The following is a 26882-nucleotide window of genomic DNA, read 5'->3' as shown; positions in this document are numbered from 1 at the left end:
GGCACAAAATAATTTTATTGTGAACCAGAAACACAATAACTGCTAAACCCCGTTTCCCACTGAGTCATTGTTTTTACAATGCAAGTTTTGAAGACACAAATTTTCTGGGAAAGGCAATTAATTTTCTCTTAAAGCAGACTATGAGGAAAATGAAAAAGCACCTCCAGTGAGGCAAACTCCACTGCAAAGTTATATTAAATTTAAGCCTACTTATTCTAGAAGATTCATACATTGCCATCTACTGACAGATAATAATAATTTCCGTTAGTAATTTACTTATATTTAAAACAATAGTCCCCATTGATATGTAAATGAATTATTCAACAATAATTCATTGGGCTCCTATTCTAGGCACAGGGATATAAAATGGGTAAGATCCAAGTGTTTCTGCCCACCTAGCGCTCGTCGAGCTGCTGGTATCCTCCTTGCTCTCTTTGCCTCCATTTCATGGCCCTTGTCACCAACAGTATTGCACATTCATCTGTTTATTGTCATACTCTTCTATAGCTTCGAGGAGGAACTGACTTTTTTATGTTCTCTCACTATCTCCAGATATCCAGCTCGTAATTGCCTTTCCATAAATATCTGCTCAATAACGAATGAATCTACAAAGTCAGAATCATATAACTTATATAAGGCAGACCCCAAACTCAAGCCCAGATCCACCCAACTGCAGAGTTTCTGCAAATGTTCATGAATTCTTCAATTAGGATGCCCCTAAGTTAGGAAGAGCTTACATTTTCTTCAATAGGTGTGCTATATGTATTCAATTTCGTACCCTAGGTTTTTGTGGGGTTTTTTTCGTAGACTATAAGAGCAAAAAGGGTGTACTAGGTAGGGAAATTTTCAGTAGCAAAGAGGAAGGGATTTCCAGAAAACTAGCTCAGTTGGCCCTGACTCACTGGGTATGGAGGTGGCAGGGGGAGACTCTCCAAAGACTGATTTTGGACTCCATCTCCAAGTAATAGGGAACCATGACAGTATTGGAACTGAAAGGAAAGGGCTATTGAATGTTCAAAGCCTAAGTAATTGTGAGGAAGTAGCACAACCAAAATATCAATAAACCCCTTTGCCTATTATTCCCCCTTGCTGACATGTCTGTCTTTAGTTTTAACATTATATAATTTTATCTTAAAGTTTTCACAAGAATGCATGTACTTGCCAAAAAGTGCTATGCTAACAAATTTTGTGGCTGCAAATGTGACAGTGTCCCTTGAGCCAACACCTTTCAGAAGACTAATCATATTAAAAGTACAATAAACAAAATTTTTTTTTCAATTTAGGGGTTTAATCAGGCATTAGTTTTCTCTATTTCTATTTATTCTTTGTGAAATGAATTTAAAATATGGAATTGGGATATAATATAGAAATATATTTACTATTAAGTATTGAGAACTCTTATGAAAATTTTGTTTGTTAGATTTTTAGACCTGGGCAGTTTCAACTGTATTTCTTTGCCTGTGTGTGCGCGCGCGCGTGTGTGTGTGTGAACTTTTTGGTTTCCTAGCACTATATCTGGAAGCCAATCAGCCAGCTATATCATAGGAGGCTAAAGTAATAGACCTACTCCTATTAATAAGATTCCTACAAAATCATCAGATTCATTAATCAAACTTTTACTTTTTTTTTTTTTTTTGCAGAGATAAACGCCCATAAGAATTGCAAAATCCAAACATATAATAATTCTCCTTTCTAAGCAGGATTCAGAAGCCTCACGAAAATAACTCTACGTTTTTGGGGTTTTTTTTTCGCTCTGCAAAGGAAATACATATATGCTTCAGCCTATGTAAAAACTGCCTTTCTGCTTACTCTACCATGAAAACTCATACTTGTTCTTTCCTATCTGCTTTACATGTGACCTTTTCATGATGCCAACTCTGTGAGAATTTTTTTGGCTTCAGGTCAAAGAAATCCAACTCAAACTGGCTGAAGAATAAACAGTGTGTATAATTAAGAAGTCAGAGAGAGTTTTGACTTCTGTTCTACAAAGCTTAACAGCGTCCACAGAACAAGCAGACTTTTACCTACCAGCTCCATCAGGAACATGAGGTTCATCTTTCATGGGACTGGCTTGGCTATTTGCCCCACTCTGAGCCCACCACTGAGACTGGGATGTGGACCACCCTAACTGGTCAGAGAGAATCCTGGCAGGCACATGGAAGATAAAAATTTCTCTAGGCAGAGAAAAATAACGGGAAAGAAGGACAATGGCTGACAATCAAGGGACTGTGGAGTTTCTGGGGAATTACAAGGCACGGCATTCAGGAAAAATATTTGGAAAGGAGGAAACTGCCAGGGACAAGACTGGATCATGAAAGACCTGGAAAGTCATACTCAGGGTTTGGAGTTCATCCTGAAAACAGGAGGGTAGCAATTGAAGTATTTAAAGCAAGGAAGTATGAAGCATGATCATATTTGCATCATTAGTTAGCTCATTCTGAAAGCCAGGTGAAAGATGGATTGGAAGGGGAAAAATTCTACATAATTTTTTACCTATCTTAGAACACTTATGTTATTAAATTATTAGCCAATAGGTACAGCCACTATGGAAAAAAGGATGGAGTTTCCTCAAAAAATAAGAAGTAGAGGGACCCCTGGGTGGCTCTTTTGGTTAAATGTCCGAATCTTGATTTTGGCTCAGGTCGGGATCTCAGGGTTATGAGATTGAGCCCCAGGTTTGGCTCTGCAATGGGTATGAAACCTGCTTAAGATTCTCTCTTCCTCTGCCCCCTCCCCCACTCTAAAAAAAAAGGGGAAAAAAAGAAATAGAACTACCACATGATCCAGCAATCCCACTTGTAGGATTATACTATAAATTATACCATAAATACCGTAAAATTATACCATTATACCATAAAAACATATATAATAAATATATATTTATATATGTAAATGTGTATACACGCACACATACACATATATATTGGACTATTATACAGCCACAAAAAGTAAGGAAATTCTATCATTTGTGATGCTATGGATGGACCTTGAAGGCATTATGCTAAGCAAAATAAGTCAGGCAGAGAAAGACAAGAACTATTCAATCTCACTCATATATGGAATCTTAAAAAAAAATTCATAGCAAAAAAGATCAGCTCAGTGGTTACCAGAGATGTGAGATGGGGGAGGAGGGAACTGGAAGAAAGGTTGTCAAAATGTACAAACGTTCAGTTATAAGATAACATATACTAGGGAGGTCATGTAAAGCATGATCACTGTAGGTAATGCTGTTATATGATATACAGAAAAGGTTTTAAAAGAGTAATAGATCCTACAAACTTATATCACAAGGAGTAATTTTTTTCCTTTTTATTATATCTGTGAGATGATGAATTTTAACTAAACTTATTGTGGCAATGATTTCACAATATATATATAAATTAAGTCACAATGCTATACACCTTAAACTTATATGGTGATGTATGTCATTATTTCTCAGTAAAATTGGGGGGGATTATAAGCCAGTATTTGTGTGTTTTCTCTACTCTCTCTACTTAACTGTCCGCTCCTCCAGGGCAGGGCCAATTTTTCATTCATCTTTATAGCCTTCATCTGTGACGGTAAATCCTTAATGAAACTCATTAAAATAAAAGAAAATTACTTTTCAATGAAATTACCGTAAGTTTTTCATATAAATTAGATCTGAAAGGAGAAGATATTACTGGAAATTATATGCTTCCAAAAAAAAAGTCATGAAAATATTAATCTCAGATTAGTTTTCAGACATTAAGATGTACTGAAACTGAGCCTTACTCAAAATTTTTTAGCTGGATTGAAAAGTAGTCTTTGATCTAGAGTGTTGTAAATTTGGTAGCCTACGTTCTAGCTTATTTTTTCATTTTATGCTCTACACCAGGAATTGGCAATTTTTTCCTGTAAAAGATCAATTTATAAAACAAAAGATTATTTTAGCCTTTGTGTGTCAAATGTTCTCTCTTGGACCTACTCAGACCTGCTCTTTTGCAAAAACTCAGCTGTAGATAAATCATAAATGGATATGGTTGTGTTCTAATAAAATTTTATCCATGAACACTGAAACTCAAATTTTATAGAATTTCACATATCAGTTAAGCAATGTGGGCATATCCTCTTGCTCCCAAAACACCTCTCTTTATTCTAGCATGGTGCTGAAAATCTGAGACATTCATCTGGGTCTCAACCAAGTTTTCATTCCATTTTGTAGGACTTTCAGCTTTATTTTCTAACACCTTAAAAGATTTTTTAAAACATAGCAGCCAATTAAAAGCAAAACAGACACATAAAGTTGAAACTCCAGATGTAGACTCCAAGTGTGTGGCTAGAGGGTAAGAAGAGAGTCAGAGGAGTAGTGGACAGGAGGGCCCTGGGAAAGATCCTGAAAGAGAAGGTAGGAGAGAACAAAAGAAGTGTATTTCTTCATAATTTCAGAGATATGTCCAAGATGGTGCCCGTAGTCTTGGATTTCCTTTGTGAGTCAGAGCATAATGTTTCCATTTTTAAAAACACTAGCTTTTCTTTTCATCTGACGCTACCCACTGATAAGATTACTAGGGGAATAAATGGAATTATTCTTATTTCCTGAGCCTTTTATCCTCTTTCAAAAGGTCAAGTTCCTAGAGGATGGTAATAAATGAACCATGATAGAGCAGTTTGTGGAAATTTTTACTTGACCTGTAACTTAGTTTTAGAAGTAATTCTAAGCAGTTATAAAATGACCATGCTTGAAATATAATTGCTCATCGTGGTAGCAAATAGAGTCTATCTATGCAGTTCAGGAAGAATATCATATCCCAAAAAAGACTTTCATTCAACATTGTGGTTTCTAGGTATCATTGTTCATATACTTGGCTAATAATGTAACTTTGTTTTTTTGAAAATACACATTTTATATACTTTAAAGAGGAAAAAAGTACTTTAGTGTCCCAGGATGTATCTTGTTTTGTTTTATTGATTTATTTTTTTTACAAGGGAACGCAAGGATAGAACATAAGAGAGGAGACAGGGCTGGAGAAGACACGATTAATGTAAATGAAGAAAACAATCCATAAAGGAGAAAGACAAAAGGGCTGCACTCTCATAGTAGCTGAATAATGCTTTGACATATGTCAGCAAAGGGAAGGAATAAAAACACAATATGCTCTAGGGACAGAGGGCTTTATTTGTCTTAGTTTCCCAATAGGATGGTCTTCCTAATGTCTCTCTTCCATTCTCATATTCCAAAATACTCACCCAATTTCTTTAATACCAATGATTTGTTACCTCCTCTACAAGAGGCTTTAAATACTCAGACAAATAAGAGACAATCCCTGACCTCTTTTCAGTCTTTGACTATTATCAAGAAAGTTACTATGAGCATTCTTGCATATGTTGCTTGGTACACATAAGATTTGCATCTGTTAGGTAAACATTCAGGAGTGAAATCTTTGTGCAATAGATAATTCTTATGTTTAGCTTTTCTCAGAACTGTCAGTTTTGCTAATGATTTTTCCAATTTTTACTTTGCATCAGTGTAAGAGAGCTTCAACATCCTCACCAAAGCTTATTAATGTCAATCTTTAAGTTTTAGCAACCGTAGGGGGTAAATTGTAGTGTTTTCACCGAGTTTCTTTGATAATTACTGATGCATATATTTATAGCATATTTTGATGGTCTTTCTTGTGGATTGTTTCTCAAGTCTTTGTCTATTTTTAAGTTAAATTATCTGTCTTGTTCTTAAGGATTCTTCTTTATATATATTAGATATAAGTCCCTTGAATTAAAGTCTAATCAAATGCTGTTCCATTTCCCAGAATTGGAGGAAATGACAGTATCTGGCTGGTGAAATCTCTATGATTTCTATAGACCAGTGACTCTTTCATATCTGTCAGTCTGTCCTTTTTATAATTGCATTGTTTTTGTTCCATCATATGTCTATTTTGAATATTTTTTCCTAGCCTGTGCTTTACCTTTTCACTCTTTGAATGACGGCTTTTTATAAACAGAAGTTTATAATTTATTGAAGTATATTTTATCAGTTACTTTTTTGAAGTTAATGGCTTTTGTGACTGTTGAAGAAATCTTTGCCTATCTCAAGGCTGTCAGAATAGCCTGGTGTCTTCTAAAAGTTTGGTTTTTCTCACATTTAGGTCAATGGTCCATTTGAATTAATTTTATATATGGTTTGAAATAGTGGTTAATTTTTTTATCATATGGAAATATAGTTATTCCAATACCATTTATTGCAAACATTACATGTGCCAGTTTTTTTTATTAGTTACTGCTTTTCCCTCCAAACCCAACTACCTGTGTGCCATTTTGTGATGCTGGGGCTGAGACTTTGAAAAGCACTTTTTCTATTTTGCCAGCTGGCTTGTGGTTAAGCACTACCAGTAGAAGTTACTAGAGAGAGCTTTCAAAGCTGGAAGAGAAGGAAAACTTATTTTTCCTGTTCCTTAGTTTGTTGGGTTTTTTTCCCAAGGGCATTGATGGCTGGTGGTCTCCGAGAGTGACATCCGCCAATATATTACCCCTGCTGAGGCAGAAGAATGTTCTGTCCTTCTACAGAAACAACACTCCTTTTCCCGAGACCTCGGACCCATCACACAGGTTCCTCCTCTGGCCCTCCAAAGCTTGTAAATACAAGCAGCAGCTGAGAATCAGCCCCACGAACCCTTCCTTTAACTTTTCAAGCTTTTCTCTTTGATCCTTCAACTGGAGGGATGGTAGCTGTGTTTGCTTTCTGTAGTTGTTACTCTTAGACTTCCTGTTGCCCTCTTGGTTGTTCATAACATTTTACTCCATGAACAACGCTTTGCATTATATTCTCTTTGCTCAAATTCGCTGAGTGGTTTCTATTTCCTGACAGACTTCCACTAATGCAGCCATCGGTTCACTCACTGAATTGCCATGGAATGTCACCGCGAACCGGGTGACTTCATATAAATGGGTATGTTCTTGGCCTCTACGGTAGGTCATGAGTTTATTTGTGTGTCCTCATGCCAGTACCACACTGTATTAATTACTGTTATTATTATAGTAAATCTTACTATCTAAGAGTCATGCAGTTTTGTTTTTCTATAAGCGTTGTCCTGGCTCTTCTAGATACTACATTTCCACCAGACTTTAGACCCAACTCACCAATTTCCATAAAAAAAGGGCTGAGAATCTGACTGAGATTGCTTTTATCTATAGATCAATTTGGAAAAAGTGGACATATTACAGTGGTGTTCTTTTTTTCACGGTAAACAAAGGGATATATTCAGTACATGGTATATCCTACTATGTATGTAAGACTTGCTTAATTTCTCACAAAACTGTTTTGTAACTTTCCTCATAGTATTTTTACACATCTTTCATTAGATTTAATCATATGTGTTTAACGTTTTTTGGTGTTACTACAAAAGGTATTGTTCTTCATCCATTTTCCACTTGCTTGTTGCTCGTATACAGAAAAACATTTTTTCTTTGATGTTGTATCCAGCAGCCTCGCTAAATTTACTTATTAGTTCTAATAATTTATGTTTTGTTTCCTTTTCTGTAGTTTTGATTAGTTGTGATTCCCAAGGAATTTATCCTACTAAATGGAGTTCTCAAATTTATCAGCATCAAGTTGTCCATAGGATATTATATTTTTAATGATGGAAGGATCAGTAATAGTATTTTTTTCATTCTTCATATTGGAAAAATTTTCTTTGCCTCTACTTTGTCTTGATCAATACTGCTGTGGAGGGTGGTTATTCATTTTATTAGTATTTTCAAAGAACCAACTTCTCACTTTGTTGATTTTAGTGATTAAACATTTGGTTTTTACTTTGTGGTTTTTTTCTGTTATCTTTAGTATTTTTTTGCTTTCTACATTTTGAATTTAATTTGCTCTTTTTACACCTTCTTGAAAACGAAAGATCCCTCAAAACATTGCTATGGGGGATGCCTAGGTGGCTCAGTCGTTAAGTGTCTGACTTCTGTTCAGGTCATGATCCTAGTATCCTGGGGTTGAGCCTGCATCAGGCTCCTTGCTTGGCGAGTAGGCTACTTTCCCTCTCCCATGTCCCCTGCTTGTGCTCCCTCTCTTGCTATGTTTCTCTCTCTCTCAAATAAATAAACAAATAAATCTTTAAAAACAAAAAACAAATAACAAAATAAAAAACATTGCTATGGCTGTCCCTCTCTGATTTTGATATGTTATATTTTTATTTTCATTTAGTTCAAAAACACTTGCTAATTTTATCTTGCTTTTTTTTTTAATTTTTTTTAAAGATTTTATTTATTTATTTGATAGAGAGAAATCACAAGTAGATGGAGAGGCTGGTAGAGAGATAGAGAGAGAGAGAGAGAGGGAAGCAGGCTCCCTGCTGAGCAGAGAGCCCGATGCGGGACTCGATTCCAGGACCCTGAGATCATGACCTGAGCCGAAGGCCGCGGCTTAACCCACTGAGCCACCCAGGCGCCCTTATCTTGCTTTTTTTTAAAAAAAAAATGAGTCGTTTAGAACATGTTGCTTAATGTCCAGGCATTTGGGAATTTTCTTTTTTTTTAAAGATCTTATTTATTTATTTGACACAGAGAAAGAGACGGTGAGAGCGGGAACACAAGCAGGGGGAGGGGGAGAGGGAGAAGCAGACTTCCCGCTGAGCAGGGAGCCCGATGTGGGGCTCCATGCAGGGCTTGATGCAGGGCTCCATCCCAGGATCCTGGGATCATGACCTGAGCTGAAGGCAGACACAATTGAGCCACCAGGCGCCCCTGGGAATTTTCTAGGACTTTTGCTGTTATTGATTTCTAGTTGATTTTCACTGTGGTGACAGATCTTACAGTATGATTTTAGCCTTTTAAAATTTATTAATATTTACTATATATCATACAGTCTATTTTGGCTGATGTTCCATGTGTGCTGGAAAATAATGTGTATTTTGCAATTGTTGGGTGTGCTGTTGTAAGGTCACTTAAAGCAAGATAAGTAATAATGTTACCTGAGTTTTCTGTAAACTTTTTTGTAGCTTTTTCTGTTAATTACTGAAAAAGATGTATTAAAGTACGCAATTTTGAATGGGTTTATCTATTTCTTTTTAAAGTTCTACTGAATTTTTCACTGTTATTTAGTTGCCAACATGTTTTGAATCGTTGTATCTTGTTGGTGAATTTCATTGAAAGATATAAAATGGATTGAGAGAGAGAGAGGAATGGAAAGATTTCATATCATAAAGATAGCAAGTCTTTCCAAAATAATCTGTAAGTTAAATGCAAGATCAATCAATAGCCTAACGATTTTCTTTTGTTGTAATTATCAAGTTCATTCTATAAATCATCCAGTACAATTAAAACCTAAAAATAGAATAATTGCAATGAAATAATTTAAAAAGGGAGGTTTCACATTTTACTATTCTTACAAACATTCAGTAATTAAATCAGAATGAGACTCTACCAAGTTAGATAAGAAAATTAAATGAATGGAAAAGAATGCTTAGGAACATATCCACATTTTTTTATATATACAGGAATTTGGAAAGTGACAGAGGTACATTACAAGTCAATGGGGGTAAGAATGGCTTAATTATTAAATGGTGCAGGTACAACTGGCCATTCATTTGGGAAGGAAAAATATACCTCTCTACTTTCTACACACAAAAAACAAATTACAGGTTGATCGAAGACCTAACTGTGGTCTTTGTTTTGGGTACATTACAGAGTAGATACTTTGAATTAAAGAATTACATTTCTAAGATAATAAATATTAAAAACAATTTTGAATGTTTTGCTAAGCTGGCAAGAAAAAAATAACACACAGGAGCCAAAAATGATGGAATGCTAGAATTCTGCAATACAATGTGTACCACCCAGCTTTTGTCCTGGGCAATTTGGCTAAGTAGGTCCTGGAGACCTTGAGCTTCTACTTTGATGGCTGCATGGGCACGGACAGAGGAAAAGCCTTGGGCCTACCTAATGTGGTATACCTAACAAAAACTGATAAACGTCAAACCACTCAGCTGGGTTGTATCTCCAGGTAACTAGAAGAAGCAAATACAAACCATCTTGGAGAGACACAACCGCATTTGAAGCCTCAGAAAACTCAAACAAATGAAAGAATAAAATTCCAAAGAACCAATCATGCAATAGTCAAAACACACAACCAATATTGGCTGGTGTGACAATTAATGAGTTGATTATTTTGGAAAGCAGCTTGTCAGTTTGGAGATGGGCACTTCCGTGCGTCCCCCTAGCGCTATTCCTGGCATCATCGCTGGAGAAACCGTAGTATATGTGGAGAGGTGAGTGTGCACACAGATGCTGAGTAGAGCCTGTTGATAATTCCAAAGCAGTAGAAATGAATGAGCTGTTTCTCGATAGGTGGATAAACTGAGGTCACAGAATGGAGCATCTCATAGAATGAATTCACAGCCTTTGAATAAGTCTCAGTATCACAGTGTTCAATTTTTTTTTTCCAGTCAGTTACAAAAAGTTGTGGGCAGGTTGACATCATTCCTCTATAGTTTAAAAACTTAAGTGGCACCTGGGTGGCTCAGTCCGTTAAGTGTCTGCCTTCTGCTCGGGTCATGATCCCAGGACCCTGGGACAGGCTCCCTGTTCAGCAGGGAATCTGCTTCTCCTTCTGCCCTTTCTCCTGCTTGTGCTCACTTGCTCTCTGTGTGTGTGTGTCCAAAATAATAAAGTCTTTAAAGACCTAAATAAAAATAAAAAATAAATAAAATTGTAAAACTCAAGTTACATAGTTATTTTAAGAGTAAGAAATACAGGGCGCCTGGGTAGCTCAGTGGTTTAAAGCCTCTGCCTTTGGCTCAGGTCATGATCCCAAGGTCCTGGGATTGAGCCCCCACATCAGTCTCTCTGCTCAGCAGGGAGCCTGCTTCCTCCTCTCTCTCTCTGTCTGCCTCTCTGCCTACTTGCGATCTCTATCAAATAAATAAATAAAATCTTTTAAAAAATGTTTTTAAAAAATGAATAAGAAATACGTAAGAATTGTAAGCATTAACTTCTAAGAACATATTTTTTTCTGGGGAGGTAAGGAGAGGTTGTGTGAGGCAGAGGAAAATAAGACTTAAGCCATGTCTGTAAGATTTATATTTTTTCTTTTTTGTATGGAACAGATCTGAATCAAGCAATGCATTCAGTCATAGGGCACAGAACAATGCATTTGTTCTTTTCTTGTCTGTATGTTTTAAATGCTTTAAATTATAAAATTTGAAACAAAGCAAAAAAGATAGAAAATCAAAGCCAAATGCATTCTTGATAAAGAGATTTCCATAATTATTTGCCTTGCTCCAATTTACTCTAAGTGTATAATTAATGCCAAATAATTCTTTAAAAATAAGTCTCAGTGAAAAATCTTAGTTGGGTGTGATCTGAAGCAGGAAACCTGAAATCTACTATTCAATAAATATCTCATTTACAACCCTATTTCATGCAACATTGTATCAGTCTATAAGTTAGTATTATTATCCTTTAAAAAATGTTTTCCCTAGGGGTGCCTGGGTGCCTCAGTCGGTTAGGTGTCCGACTGTTGGTTTCAGCTCAGGTCATGATCTCAGGCCCTGGGATCAAGCCCACACTGGACTTCATGCTCACTGGGGAGTCAGCTTGAGATTCTCTCTCTTCCTGTCCCTCTGTCCCTCCCCCTACTCATGCCGTCTCTTTTTCTCTCTAAATAAATAAATATATAAATAAATAATTCCCCCCCCCCCCAGTTTTCTCTATCCCGTGGTCTTCTCTCCCCCAGGGAAGATAGAAGGATTCATCTGACAATAAGCCAGAGCCTGCCATAAACTGGGCCTGCCTGGCTTAATTCCTTCTTTTTCCCCCATGGGAAGCTGGTATATTTCTTGGGTAGCTCACTCTATGGTAGGATTTTATAGTTTGGAGAGTATTATCTCAGATCCAACATTTGGTGTACATGCTTTGAACACTAGGAGTACAATGATAGACCAAAGAAACCTATCAAGAGGAGTCTCACAGGGCTTGGATTATTGGACCACAGACTTGAATGTATGGGGAGGGAGGACCGCCCCCCACCCCAGTGGTGCATAAAGTCTCACATAGAGCATAGCAAGCCAAGAGGGTTTTTACTGCTGTGTGATAGAAATGTAACTGCTGTAGCCCGATCTTGGGAAGTGATTGCTGCTCCTGGCCATTCTGTCGACAGACCATTAAGCATCTCGTACAGGTGGGATTGTATATGTGGACCACTATACACAGAACTTCGGACCACTTAGACCTCAGCAAAGGCACATGGGTGGCAGGACCTGGTGTAGGGTGCAGAGGTACCGTTTGAATCTCAGGAAGGGTGTGCACCTCTAGACCGTCCTGAGCCAAATGGTAGAGGTTCCATTGCGTTGGCCACTGGATCTTACTCCACAGGCACATCTGAAGCGAAGATTCCGGTCTAAAGGAAAGACAACCAATCCACATTAGACAATGGAAGAAAAGAATAATGTTGGATGCTTTCAATACGAGACTGCTAGATATCAGGCATGCTACAGAACCCTGGGGAGATAATGGCTATAAATTGAGAGCAAGTCTCTAGAAAGGCAGCACTGCCTTAAATTCCACTCTGGATTTAGGGCCAAGATGGAACCCACGGAAGGCCCAAGGTTGAATTTATGTTTGTACCCAAGCTTGAGGGTGGAAAATAGTTAATTACCTGATGTGTTCCAAGGTGATCTTGTTACAGTAAGGGGCATGCAGGTCTCTGAGGGATCATGCCTGAGAAAATGTATGGAATTCAACAGGACCAGAGGAAGAGCTACTGGGAAGCAAGAACCAGTTCTCTCTGGACTCCTCTGAGGGTGTGGTTCTCAACTGCAGGTGCACATTGTAACAAGAAATCAACTAACAATCTAGAAAATAAATAAATAAATAAATAAATAAATAAATAAATGCCTCTAGAAATGAATGAATGAATACCTGTAGAAATGGGACCCAGGCATTGGTACCGAGACTCTGAAATGGGGTGTCTAACCTCAAGGTTGACAAAGAGCTAGGATCTACCAAATCAATGTTATCAATACTTTTTTTTTTTTCACAATAGATAACCCAACATTGTAATTTAATCTGGCCATCTCAGAAAAGCTCATCGGAACAGTCATTTTTCTTTGGAGACTTCAAGTCTCACAATCCCAACACCATTCCTTTTTTTCGCCTGCTCCCCTGAAGTGAAAAATGTAAGTTTCTCAGTTCTCTCACCAGACACACATTACTGCTACCATTTAACCGTAAAGATATAGGATAACTGCATATGAGAATAATCTGGGTGTAGGGAAAATAGAATTTCTGCTTTATAGTTCTCAAATATATGCTGTCCAAGATATTTTTAGACTCTTTATAGCTGGATGCTTCCCAGGAAAGAAAGTTGGTTCTTCCATCAGAAATTTGCTGTTTCTATCTAAGGATTTTTAAATCTTTAGATCTTTGGAAAGTGCTTTCCAAAGTCCAGAACTTTAAGCCACTGAGGGATAATTAACAAGGATAAAAAAGGTATTGGGAGTTTAGCCAGCATTGCACAGAGCCAGGCCCATAGCCTGACTTACAACCCCGGGCTTCAGCTTCCAGACCCGTGAGACTCTGCTTTCCCTGAGTCAACAAGTCCTCACCACATCCTAGTGCTCATTATACACATTTGATTCTCGTTTTATTCCTGAGTACTTACTGGGCTGAGTTTTCTTGACTTGCCTGTTTCTATATTAAGCATTTTTGGGGTTATTAAAAAAAAAGAAGTCCAATTGCCAGTTACTATGGCTTCCAGTTATGAACTTATTAAGGATTTCTTGCTTGTTTATGACATTCTTGACTATTTCCATCTCAAAATTTGCCATGAACCCTAACCTGTTTTCCAAAATCATAATTTCTGCAGAGAACAACATGTTCTATTGGACTCACTAGAAATAGCGTCGCAAATTGCTCTTGGAGATAGCACGATCCAGGTGCAACGTTGTGTTCGCCTGGGTTTTGGCTTTGCCACAATTGATGCTCAGATTGCTTTAAGTAGACATGACTTATTAGGGTCTCACCTTGCAGGGAACGCCAACAGAGCTGTCTCTCCGCTCGGCTTGATGCATGCTGTTCAACATCACCATGATTCCCAGATTACATCCCTTTTCATTTACTGTCTGTCATTCCATGCGGCTCAGTTCCTGGCCCTGTCTCCCTTCCCTGCCTTTTTGGTTTCACTGCTCAACATGATTGCTGGAGAGCAGTCTTGGAAGGAGATTCTGAGATTTATCGTTCTGTGGGAGAGCTGGTGTCAAAATCCATTTCAAAAATTCAGATCTTTGAAGATAAAGTCTTTGATGGTCTGCAGATTTCTTTGAAGTGCGAAGAAGCCTCATAATCAAAACCAAAACTTGATAAGTGAATATTTAAATACCAATGCCAAGTCTATTTATTCTTATAATACTGATGATATTATAGCTGCTAACACCTATTGACTACTAACTGTACTGTATGTTCAGAATATTTTGCATGTATTGCCTTGTTTAATTTCTTAGCAGTCCTGTGAAGACATCCAGACAAATCTGATTCCAGATTCTATAGATCTTAATCACCACCCATAGATAGAGGAGAACAAAGTTGTAGTGAACAAACTCCTCTCATTAAAAAGGACAGGATATTCTAATCTGCAGATATTTCTTGGAGATAAATGAATTGCTTGTAAGTCATAGGACTTGTCAGCTCTCATTTAGGGATGTGGCCATTTTAATGTCTTTAAAAATGCAAGCACTATTTCTTCTTCTTTCATTCAACAAACATTGGTTGAGCAAGTATCATCAGGTACCGTGCTATGTGTTGTTAGGACACTAAGTTTAAAAAGATACAGTTTTTACCTTAAATTGTTCTAAGCCTGATTAAAGAGGCAGACATGGAAACAAAGCCCTGGAATATAGTTTGATAGAGGTTCTGATGGAGGTGTACACACAGTATGAGGGTGGGGAGAAGGAGACCAATGCATTTGGACTTAAGGCAATGTGTCAACATACGTTAATGTTCAGCTATTACCCTTAATGATTCAGGTACCCCAGAAAAAAAAATCTAAAATTCTGTTCCTTAAACAAATCATCTTTTTCCCCAAGAGATACATTATAGTGTTGTGGTTTCAAAATGCAAGCTGTGGAGCCAGGGTGGCTGGGTTTGAAGCTTGACTCCATTAATTTCTGGCAATTTACCTAACCTCTCTGTTTGTAAAACAAGGATAATAATTTTAATAATGGAGTTATTGTGAGAATTGAATGAGTTAATATATGTGAATTCCTTGGAGCAACACCTGATATATAATAAGCACTATATGCATTAGCTATTGTTATTATAATGTTAATAAAAATATTGACATTCAGTGAAAGATTTTTATGAAGTAAGGTTGGATATCTTTCTTCAAATGGACCAGGTGATATTAATGACAACAATGTATACTTGAGCCTCTAATATATTCTAAGTACCATGCCTGGGCCTGGAGGACAAATACAATCCAAGACCTCAGGAATACTCAAGGAGCTCGTAATAAAATGGAGGCTACCAAAAACTAGCTACAATACATTAGAATAAGTGATATTTAAGTGTAATGTACTATGGGAAAATGCAGATGAATGGAAAAATTAATTCAGTCTCCATGGACCCATAAAACCTTTACTGAGGAGGTCACAGTTGAGCCAGACTTTGAAAGATCCAACCAAATAAGTATCAAGGCCATTCCAGTCATAAAGAGCAATATGGCAAAGATACAAAGGGATAACAAAAACAGAAGGTTGGTTTGTGAAGTGCTTATGCTTCGAAGAGAGTCTGGAGATGAGCAGGGAAAAGCAGAATTAGTTCTTACAAAGCGCTTTGTAGTTAATTCTAAATTGGGAGAAATTAACGCAACTTGGTAACATCTGCATTTCAGAAATATTTCTGTGGCACCATGGGGAGTAAATTTGAAGAGAAAATAAAGGTAGAGAAAAAAAAAATCAAAAGATTATTGCAACGATCCTAAAAAGAAATACAAATGGCCTGAGCCTGGGCCATGAGCAAGGATGAGGAAAAGAGAAGGTAGAGTAGAGGGGTCCACAAGAAGGAGTGACCAGTTAGATCCAGTAGATAAAGAGGTGGTATTGAAGATGACTCCAAGGTACCTGGCTTGGATGACTAAGTATTTGTTAATCCTTATAACAAAAATCAAAAAGGCAAAAGGAAAAGCAGATTTGTCTAAACCATCTCCGTCTGCACCTAAAAAATTCAACTCAGGGGCTTAGGAGACCAGTCCTGATCCTGAAGTCCTGGGAGTCTGCTAGGAATTTGGAAATAGTTACCATCAGCAAGAGAGAGACAGTGGAATGAAAAGAAGACGAAGACTAGAAGTCTGAGAAACTCCCAAATGAAAGGAGTGTCCAGAAGAAAGACGGTAAGTAATAGAATATAGAACAGACACAGAAAGAGCAACCGATGCCTGAGTATCTGACTGTGTCCATTGGAGGGATGGTGAGGGGGTTGGAAACAGAAAGAGTGAGGGAGAAAGAGCAGACAGTAGGATTGTGGAAGCTACAAGACAATGTTTCAAGAATATGTGGTGACCTGGGGGCAGAGTTTAAGAAGACTCGAAGTCAATCCTCTCAGTTCATAGAAATGAATAGAAAGAAATGTAACTAAACTCAAAATGCCTGCTGTGGGGAGGAGTAGAGAAGGACATTAGGTGAGTGTATAGAGATAGAAACTTAATGGAAGCATGTTTCTGGAAGCCTCAGGAAGCCCATCTGATGATTGCTCACCAGGCCCCAGAACTGCACACAGAACACCCTGAGAAAGACCTCATTTCAGTTCTCATGGCCATTTCAGAGACAAATCCATATCTGAGGTAGAGGACAAGACGAGATTTTTTCCATTAATTTGGTGCCAATATTGTTTGCGAGACCGTTCAGAACATTTATATGTACTACATATGCCATGTGGCCATTCCTTCTCAGCAGCAAGCCCTCCCTAGGTGCTTAGCCAAGTCTTACTTAGGTTCATGCACATACATACACACAGAGTCACACACGGTCACACTCACGCACTTCTCCTCTCAATGTCTCTTGCCTACAGTTTGGGTCTGGGAGACACCTCTTCTAAGATGGTGAGGGGGGTCAACAGTGCCCTAATCTCTCTCTCCCTTGCTTCTCCCAAATACTTGCCTGTACTCCAAGTACATAAAATGTCCCAGGAAGGACACACAAACTTGACTGCTTACGACAACTGACAGGTATGTAGATGAAAGGAGCAGGTCCATGGCGGCTATCCCAAAGTGAAGCTTGAGAAGCCCATCTCAACAGGCAGGCACTGTAGTGTTCTAGCAAATTCCTCCTTGTGAAGTTGCAGATCCAGCTAGGGCAGATTTCCAGAGTTCTAGAGTAACTGTCTCAACTTTTAACTGCTAGGAGCTATTAAAAACATTTTAAACACTGAAGAAATACACAACACATCTGAAGGCAAAGAGGCCCAGAGCCCATGAATATAACCCGTCTGTCTTAAAATGTTAAGCTTTTGAATACAAAAGCTAGAAGCAAGGCAGATTTTTCTGCTTTCCACTCTATCACTTCCTCCTCAAGGGTCCTATGTGACTGAACAGTGTGGACATTTAGGGATGGTGTTGAGACAGAAAAAAGAGGAAGGCCAAGACAAAAGAATACAGTTTATGTAAGAAATAGTACACAACACAACAGAAAGAATTCAAACCAAAAAAAAAAAAAGGCAGAAAACTAACATTTCTCATACATTTTTGATAGAACTGATGCCACCTATGTATTACCTTATTTCCTCTTCACGGTGATCCCAGTAAGTATGAATCCCTGGTTTACAGGTGAGAACCATGGTTACACAATGGTGGAGCTGGAATTTAAACCCAGATTCTTTTTACTTGGATGTTGTGCTCCTATTCAGACTGCTTTCCAACTGGTTGAATGCTCATGTAATGACAAATGTGGGTGCTGCTAATGTAAAATATAAACGTGTTTAGGACCATGTGTTTCTCTCTAGTCCAATGCACATTACCATCTTCCTTGGGGAAAAATAGATGTCTGAGGAGTTGGCCGTTGTCTCTAGCCCAATGTTATTAGTTCCTATTTTCCTCCATCCAAGTTCTTCCTCCAAATCTCTTTGTTCTTTCAGACTTTATGAACCATCTAATCAAGAATATGCTTAATAGGATTTTTTCTTTACGTAGGTCCCTAGGATTATGCTGAATTTTAACATAATTTTGGGTACTTACAAAACTAGCAGAAGTATACCCTACTTCTAGAATGTGTAAAAAGCCTATGTATCTACATTGCACACCAATGGAAGACATCATTCTCTCCACTCCACTGGAGGTTTAGTCAATGTAATAAATTTTTAAAAAAAAGGAATAAAAATGAATAAATATTGGGAAGAAAGGAAGGAAGGGAGAAAGAGAAAGAGAGAAAAAGAAAGAAAGAAAGAAAGAAAGAAAGAAAGAAAGAAAGAAAGAAAAGGGAAGGGAAGGAATGGGAGGGAGGAAGGAAGGAAGGAAGCTATACATTACAAACCAATGAAATGTGGTATACATAGAAAATCCTTAAATAAAATAATCTACAGGTAAATTACTAAAATTAATTAGTAAGTTTAGCAAGATTATTGGATTGAAGACCAACACACAAAAATTTCAAATATATATTAATTTCTTTTAATAACATTTTATGAATTTTCTGTTAGAAATCTTCCAATTATTTATTAGATTTAATCCTAGGTATTTGACATTTCACTCTTCTTTTATAAATGATACCTTTTTAAAAATTTCCCAATGTGTAATTTTTATCATTGTTATACAGTGATACAATTTTATGTGTCTTGACCTTAAATCCAACAACTTTGCTAACATTACTTATTAATTTAAATAACTGAATGATTTCTAGCAGAAAAATTCCAAGCATTTTTAAGATAAATCAAAGAAAATCTAAATAAATGGATATCCAGGCCAAGGATGGGGAGACTTAATATTATAAATATGTCAATTCTCCCCAAACTAAATTATAAATTCAAAACAATCTAAATAAAAATTCTAGTAGGGCTGTGTGTGTGTGTGTGTGTGTGTGTGTCTAATTTGGCAAGCTGATTATAAAATTTCTATAGAAATGCAAAGCCAAAGAATAACCACAATATTTTAAAAGAACAACAAAGTAAGAGAGCTTCTTTTATTTTATATCAAACCTTATAGTATTCAACAGTATGGTATCAGTCCAAGGATAGAACAAAATGAAGAGTCCAGAAGCAGACCTTGAGACAATTTGGAACAATATCCCACCTTTGTCAGTTGGTTGTGTTTGTCTAGTATAGAGCCAGATCTTAAGGAAAGGTGTTTGGGAAAGGCTTGCATTACTACCTAAGACATTCATCTTTTCTGGGATACAGAAGTTACTTTTCCAACAGTTCGCAGTTCAAATTATGTGACACTTGGTCAATTACAGGCATCAGACAGGCATCAGACAGGCATCAGATTACAGGCATCAGACAGATGGTATCGCTTTCATCAATATGATAAAACCCTACTTTAAAGCTCTATGTTGTGTCCAGTAAATTCAGTCTCTTAAAAGATGCTCTTACACTATTGTAAGAATAGTTTAAAAATGGGATCTGCTTGCTACTAATGGGAATTGAGAAACACTTACTAATTATGTGTGTTCTTAGTTTGTGTGTTTGCTAGGTGTGTTAAAGAAGAGATTCACTACAGCAGGAAGCAGGAAACAAAATATTGTAGTCAAAGAGCTGTGTCAGGGTTTGGATCATTGTATGCCAACAAAATCAGGGTATATCAGAGTAAGGTAGACAAAGAAACAAGGATGTGGAGTAGACCATTAGTTGTTTCTACCTCAGGAGAGACTAGTAAGATCACACAGGATGGTGGTAACAGGGAAGTGGACAGTTGTCAAAATCTAATATAATTACCTGTATCTAAATTAGTGCAACAGACCAGTCTTAAGCATCATGAACATAATTCCTACATTTCTCTTAATTGGAAGAAATATTTCCATCTATATTGAATTATCAATTTGACAACAGTTTTCTTTTATTTTCTTTCACCTTTGTTAGGTAATTTAATGTTTTTGAATATTGTGGTTTGTTCTGGGAGGAATGAAGTTAAAGTATGAGCCTATTCTTACAACTAATTTTACTATATTACAAGAGAATAAAAGCTTCCCTCAAAATCACCTTCAGTACCAAAGACCAAAATTAAAACTCTGGTGAACTATCACAAGCCGATAAATATCTTCTTCTAGATAAAATGTCTTAATTGCAATGGAAGAAACTTCAAGTTAAGGGATTTGCAAAAATCCCAAAGCCAGCAAGCAGCCTATTGCTTTGGGAGCCTGGTTTAGGATGACTCCTGACTACTCTCCAGTTTGCTTTCCGGTAACATGCAACTTACTGTGCCCTGGAAAGAGGATATTTTGTTATTCAGATGTGATTCTCTAAAGCAGTTTTTCTCAATTAATCCCAGCCCCCAGGGCAGTTTGGTCTGGTAATTCTTCATTATGGGAGAACATTCCTGTGCATTCTGAGATATTTAGCAGCATCCTTGGCCCCCGCCCACTAGATGCCAGTAACATTCCCCTTCTTCCCCTGTTGTGACAACCCAAACTGTCTTCAGACATTGCCACATAGTCCCTGAGGGACAGATGGCCCCAGTAAGGAACAAATGCTACAAAGTCCTCCCTATCCTGAAAATGCTACGAAGGTTGATCAAAACAGAAAGAATCTAGGAAATTTTGTACAATTTCTCATGAAAAATTTAAATGTCAGTTATACTTTCAGCAATTGTATTGCCCTTTCATCAAAAAGTTCAGCTCTTTTGCTTGCTCTCTAAATGTCCAGCTGTTAGAAGTCTTCTCCCTCTGCTCAATCCAGTCCTTGCCATTCTTAGCTTGGTTTTGTATCAGAGGAAACTTCATTTCCCAAGCTCCCTTGTTCTTGGGCTTCTAGATGAGTTCAGACAATGGAACCTACTGGCAAAAGATTGGAGTGTGCCAAAGGGAAGAATCCAGGACACTTCTCCCTTTCTCTGTGTGTGACAATAGCTGCTGAGTGACCTTCATGGCTCTAACTTTTGCTAACCCCCTTTTCTCCTGCTGTTCCTGCCATGGTTCCATCTTCCACCAGGTGGGTCTAGATCCTGGGATCTGAAAACACCATCTCTGTCCCTCCAGGTCTAAGGGTGGTAGTGATTTCCCCAGTGTTGCTGATCTCCGGTTTACCTTGCTTCCCCATTTGACCACTTACTTTTTCCTTCATCTGTGGTATGGGCTGAATTTCCTTCATCTTGGTATGGGCTGAATTTTGGGCCCCCTCCATTCATATGTTTAGGCCCTAACCCTCAGTGTGGTTCTATTTGGAATAAGAAAGTAATTAACGTTAAATTAGGTTATGAGGATGAAGCCCTGATCTGATAGCATTAGCGTCTCAATGAGAGAAGATAAAGGAGAGTTCTCACTCTCTCTCTAATGTTCTGTTCTTTATGCCAATGAGTCTGTTGTGTTTTGTTTAGACAGTCCTAGCTGACTAATACTGCAACTCCCTGCATTGTATTTCCATTATTTGAAATAGCTAAGAGGAATTTTGCTTTCCTGCTTACCCTGACACGGCTCTTTATATCACGAATACCATAAGAGGTTTGCCATAAAATGCCTAATATGTGCCTGACACTATGCAAAAATCACTTCCATATTCATTTCCTTATCTGTTTCTCTCAACAACACTGGGGAAATGATATGAAGACCCCAGGTTTCCAGTCACTTTGACTAAATCACAACTCCTCCACTTGGTGACTGCATGACCTAAGAAGAGTTAGTTAATCTCATTCATCTCCGGTTTCCTTGTCTGCAAAGTGGGTCCAACAATACTACTAACTTAGGAGGGTTGTTCTGGATTAAATGAATTACTCTATGCAAGGTGCTTAGATTCTTTTTAGGCACAGGGCATGCTCTCAATTACTCTAAGTATTAGTTTTAGGTACAATGCATTGAGCATCTATTGCGTGTTGAGCACTGTGATAGATACAAGGGACATAAAGACAAATAAGAAACAATCGATGCCCTCAAAAAGTTGCAGTATACTAACAGAGAAAAACATTTGAACAGGTGATTAAAATACAATGTGGCAAGTATAATAGACATATGGGAAAGCCAAGTAGAACATGATCCATTTGGTAGGCAATTGTTTGAGAGGTTTGGAAGGCAACTGTCAAGGTTTGGATCCAGTTCTGCCTATCACTAATGGTTTTACCCTAGGCATGTTACCTAATTCACAAAAGTCTCTATTTTCTCACCTGCAAAATGAGGATAAATAGCTCATATCTAGCTGTATCTAGCTCATAAGGATGTGGTAAGAAGAAATATGACAATAAAAGTACAGCTTCTGGTTTAGTTTTCAGGTGGTGAGAGGTGCTCAGAAAAGGATAGTTCGTTATCTTTATCAGTAACAGGGGAGCACAGAATTAGGTTGCCCACCCCAGCCCAGTATGCATTCCCGCTCCCCATTTCCCATTCCTTCCCCACGCTGATCCATTTGATAATGACTGCCTTTCTTTCCTTCCTCCTCCTCAGATGAGGAGGCTGTCTATCCTACTTTTCTAGTATGACTATAGGTAAGCACAACCACTTCAGAAAACTTCTTGAATAGAATCTATTAAACCTAAATATATGAATCCAGAAATCAGTACCTATAAGCACTAAGAGATGGAAAAGAATGTTTACAGCAGCAACTTTATTCATACTAGAACCAAACTGGAAGCAAACCCAATGCCCATCAATAGGAGAATAGATAAATACATTGTAATAGGTTAGTATACAGTGGGATATTACAGAGCAATGAGAGTCAGCTAAAGTTGCATACAATAATATAGATGAATCTCACGAACAAAATGTTGAGCAAAAGAAGGCAGAGTACATACTTTACTATCCCATTTCTAGAAAGTTCAGGAATAGGCAAAATGAATCTATGGCCACAGAAATCAGAAAAGTGGTTATCTTTGGGAGGTATTTGCCGAGAGTGATGAGATACTGGTAAATGATTACCAACCAACTATCAAAAAAAAAAAAAAAAAAAGTCCTGATTTTATAGCATTTGCCCATTTCCATGGTATCAATCCTCTCACCAGGGTGGATTTCAAGCTACCAATGTGATGTCACTGAACCCATGTCATGCATACAGTCTGCCCCCATGAGCTGGTGGGAGCCAGCTCCAGCACATCAGAATGAAGGGACATTCCGGTGTGCTGAAAATGTTCTGTATCTTGATCTGGAAAGTGCTTACACAGGTGGAGCCTTAAGATTTGTTCACTTCGTCGTGTGGATATTATACCTAAATAAAAAGTAAAATGTAAAAATACTCCTGAGAACTCGCAAGATAAAAGCACTTAGATCCATGTCCCAGAGGAAGATCCAAAGAGGTCCCTGAGATTCAGAACCTAAAAGGCAGCACTCAGACCTTCCTGCCCCACCCCCACTTCAACAGCTGGGAGGAAAAGAAGAGATGCCATTAGGAAACATTAGCACACATAGAAAAGAAAGGCTGACTCTTTCAGCTGGGCCACGCTCAATTTTTTCAACCAGACGCTCAACTCAATCTTATCACCAGTGGTTGACACACCACACAGAAGAGAGTGTTGCTTCTGAAAAGCCCTGATCCCCTGCTTTAACCAACTATGGCCTTACCTGTCACTTAGCAATAAAAATTAATCCACCCGGGGCTCTGGATGAACGTTCTAAGCACGGTAGAACCTGAACACAATGATCAGACATGGAAATTCGCCAGCATGCACAAGGTCACTTTTATTTTGAGTAAAAATCACATTCATATCATTTTCCTTGTGTCACTCACATCTTAAGTATGTTCAATATGTCTGGATGATACCTGTGATCTTAGTTCAATGAGATATTTGAATCAGACAGCTGTTCCTAATGTGTACAGCACTTGTATATTTAAAGTTACAAAACCAAAGCCAAATGTTAAAGGGGCCCAATGGAAGATAGCTGGACACATCCACAGATTCACTTGCTCCCAATCTGGCAGTACAGGACCATAGAAAATACAAGACCAAGTACCTAGAAAATATAATAACAAGATTAACATGGAACTTAAAATTCTGGAGACGTTATAAATAGACAGAAAGGACATTACACATGAAAAGATGCTGGCTAATGACAGTTCTAATCTTATTTATCTAAGTCATCTCTCTGCTTGGGAAATTGGAGCCTCCAGTGGGACAAAAGAGTATTGAGAAAGCTCTCTGAGTAGTTTTGTGTTTTAATCAGTTTTTAGCTGGCCACTCTGCTTCTAATTGGCTCTGTTTCATTGGGTAGTATTGGCTGCCCCCAGAGCACCCCATCCTTCTCGAACACAAACACCCCTCCGTGGGACATGTATCCTAGAGCTCTGGAGAACCTAGACCTTGTGAGGGCTAGATACACCTACTGCTTCCACGGAAGGGTTATACAATCATCTGGTTTAGATCATCTGCATAAAATCAAGGAGCCTAGAATTTCTCTTGCTATATTTTTAGGCATTGCCAAGAGGAATGAAGAAAGTCACTTTTTTTTTTTTTCTTAAAAAGCTTCTAAATCTGTGGGGAATAGCTTAATTCAGGAATTTCCTTTGAAGTGAAAAGTACAGCTGAAAATCTGAGGCATAATTTCCATCCCATTAAATGGCTCTCCCAAGAATGAGGGACCCCAAAATGTGCCCTCATTGACTCTGCAGTCAAGTGCCTGGCCTGCTGTGGCTTCCATGCAGAAATGATGGAAAGGACCCATGTGTATTGCAGACACCAGAGGCAGGAGGGGAGCGAGGGGCCATTTCTGCTGAGTCATCCCAAGTGTTCCTATTGTACTGAGGCATCCTGCTTACTAATTCTTCCCCGGAAATGCATTTCAAACAAGAATTGCTGCCCCATATTTCTTCCTTCTTAAAAACAAAACAGTAGACACCAATTCTCTGCAAAAATAATGGTTTTCATCCATAATGTTTTTCTAGAATGGCCTGGAAAAGCCCTGGAATTTCATTTTTTTGCCATAGTCCCAAACCTTCCGTCTGGGAGACAAGTATCAGGAAAGAGGAAAGAAAATGGGCAATAATCAATCAATCAATTAATTAAATAAAAAAAGAAAATGGGCAAAATATTGAGATAAAGCAACTGTCTATTGTTATTCATTGTCACAGCCTTGAAATAGAAATCCACTATTCATCAGCAGACTAAACAGTTAATATCATATTTTTTTGCATTGGAAAAGATACTTTATCACTGTTCATAAAAACAGAAATAACTAAAAGAGATTCATCATGTGTGCTAAGACTCGGGATAAAAGTGCTAAGTAGTGTGCATGATTTCCCATGTTCTGAAGCAATCCAAAAAATGTTACAAATTCTCATTTCCTTCTCTCTTAACTGCTCTGTTTCTAGGATCTCGTGTCAAGATAATGTCTGTCCTACAAAGTGATGACGATCATTGCCAATGGCCCTTTTTCTCCCTAATTAAATGGGGAGTGGAAGTGCTTCTCAGTTTTTGTACTGGTCTCAAATAAGGAGACATAGGAGAGTCTGGTTATTGATGCTGAATATTGAGAATTCCAATGTCTATAGATAAAATTTTCTTATGAAATAAAGTATTTTGCATAGATTCCTGACATCCTATCTGAGAAAAATCCCTCAGGGATGTGGTCTTAACAGAGCCTTGAAAATAACTATCGGCCCAGCCCCTCACAGCCTCTGCCTAAGCAGATTATCATCAACGGTCTAAATGTCAGAGGGTGGTTTTTTCGTGTGATATTTGTCTATGGAAATAGTTGGAATATATTTTCTGCAGGAAGATATTTGTTTCTATTTTCTTCTTAAAAAATAGTTATTAAAGGGACTTTTCTCTCTATGTTTGTGTTTTCTTGAATTTGAGTTTGAGAAACAGAACAGAGAAAGGCCTGACTGTTAGGCAACTAGTATTAATGCCTATGAGCCAGACTAATGCACATTTTTGGGATACAGTTTTACAGACTGGGTAATTTCAAAGCTCCTTTTTGAATAAAAAGAGGGGGAATATAAAATGATTTTTTTTCTCTTCAAATCTTAGATGGAGGGCAGGCTTTAGATTGGGGGAGCGAACAACACAAAATGGCAAAGAGTTCTTTGAACCAACTCTTTGCTCTATCTACAGATAGTCTAGAAATCACACTTAATTTAACTGGCATTAACTCAGAAAAAGGTATACTTTATGATACCACTGCATAAATTCCATACCTATAAATTACTCCATGGAAGTTTTCTATTAAGGTCTTTTCCTATCCATGTCTTTAGCACACCAGTAAAATATCTAAATATGCAACAACACATGGAATATACCAATTTCATAAAATACTGAAATACTATTCCTCTTGTAATCTTATTTTCCATTAGATGTACTTAGATTCTTGGCAAAGCCTTTGGCTATGATATTAGAGACATCAATCTTCCCAGTTCCCAGTTGACTATGTCCTTATTTTTTCTGGCTTTGCTTCCGAGAAGTTTCTTAAAAGCATCAGTGGTTTGTAGCCAGTCATAGTCAATTGACTGAATTTGAGTCTAACATGGATTTGACACTTACATTGACAATTACACTGAATACCTCATTTGAAGCCTGATCTTTCAATCATTCATTTAAAGTCTACTCTACCAACACACATGTATGTGTGTTTTATGCTTATAAATGTATGAGTACATCTGTGTGTGATTCCTTACTCACCTCTTCAACCATTAGCTCATATTTCTAAACTTGCATGAACCCAAAACACAGCAGCGAAAGACATTTTACAAAAGACAGAATCAAAAGAGAAGCAGATACCATAAGTGACTCTTAATCTCACGAAACAAACTGTGGATTGCTGGGGGGAGGGGGGTTGGGAGAAGGGGGGTAGGGTTATGGACATTGAGGAGGGTAT

The 26882-nt window shown here is 37.8% G+C and overlaps 1 protein-coding gene across 1 annotated transcript in view; it reads right to left on the bottom strand.

Moving 5' to 3' along the window:
- Positions 1 to 23725: 23725 nt before the first annotated feature.
- Positions 23726 to 26882, bottom strand: part of TSPAN8 (tetraspanin 8) — a 31662-nt gene continuing 28505 nt past the window's right edge. Inside the window, exon 8 of the mRNA XM_044228312.1 lies at positions 23726 to 24023. Within this exon, the coding sequence (XP_044084247.1) occupies positions 23970 to 24023 (54 nt within the window). The 3' untranslated portion in view covers positions 23726 to 23969. The remainder of the gene's footprint in view (positions 24024 to 26882) is intronic.

The sequence above is a fragment of the Neovison vison genome, chromosome 12 (assembly GCF_020171115.1).
Source record: "Neovison vison isolate M4711 chromosome 12, ASM_NN_V1, whole genome shotgun sequence".
NCBI lineage: Eukaryota > Metazoa > Chordata > Mammalia > Carnivora > Mustelidae > Neogale > Neogale vison.
The sequence above is the reverse complement of the archived record's forward strand: the minus strand, read 5'-3'. Positions and strand labels throughout refer to the sequence as shown.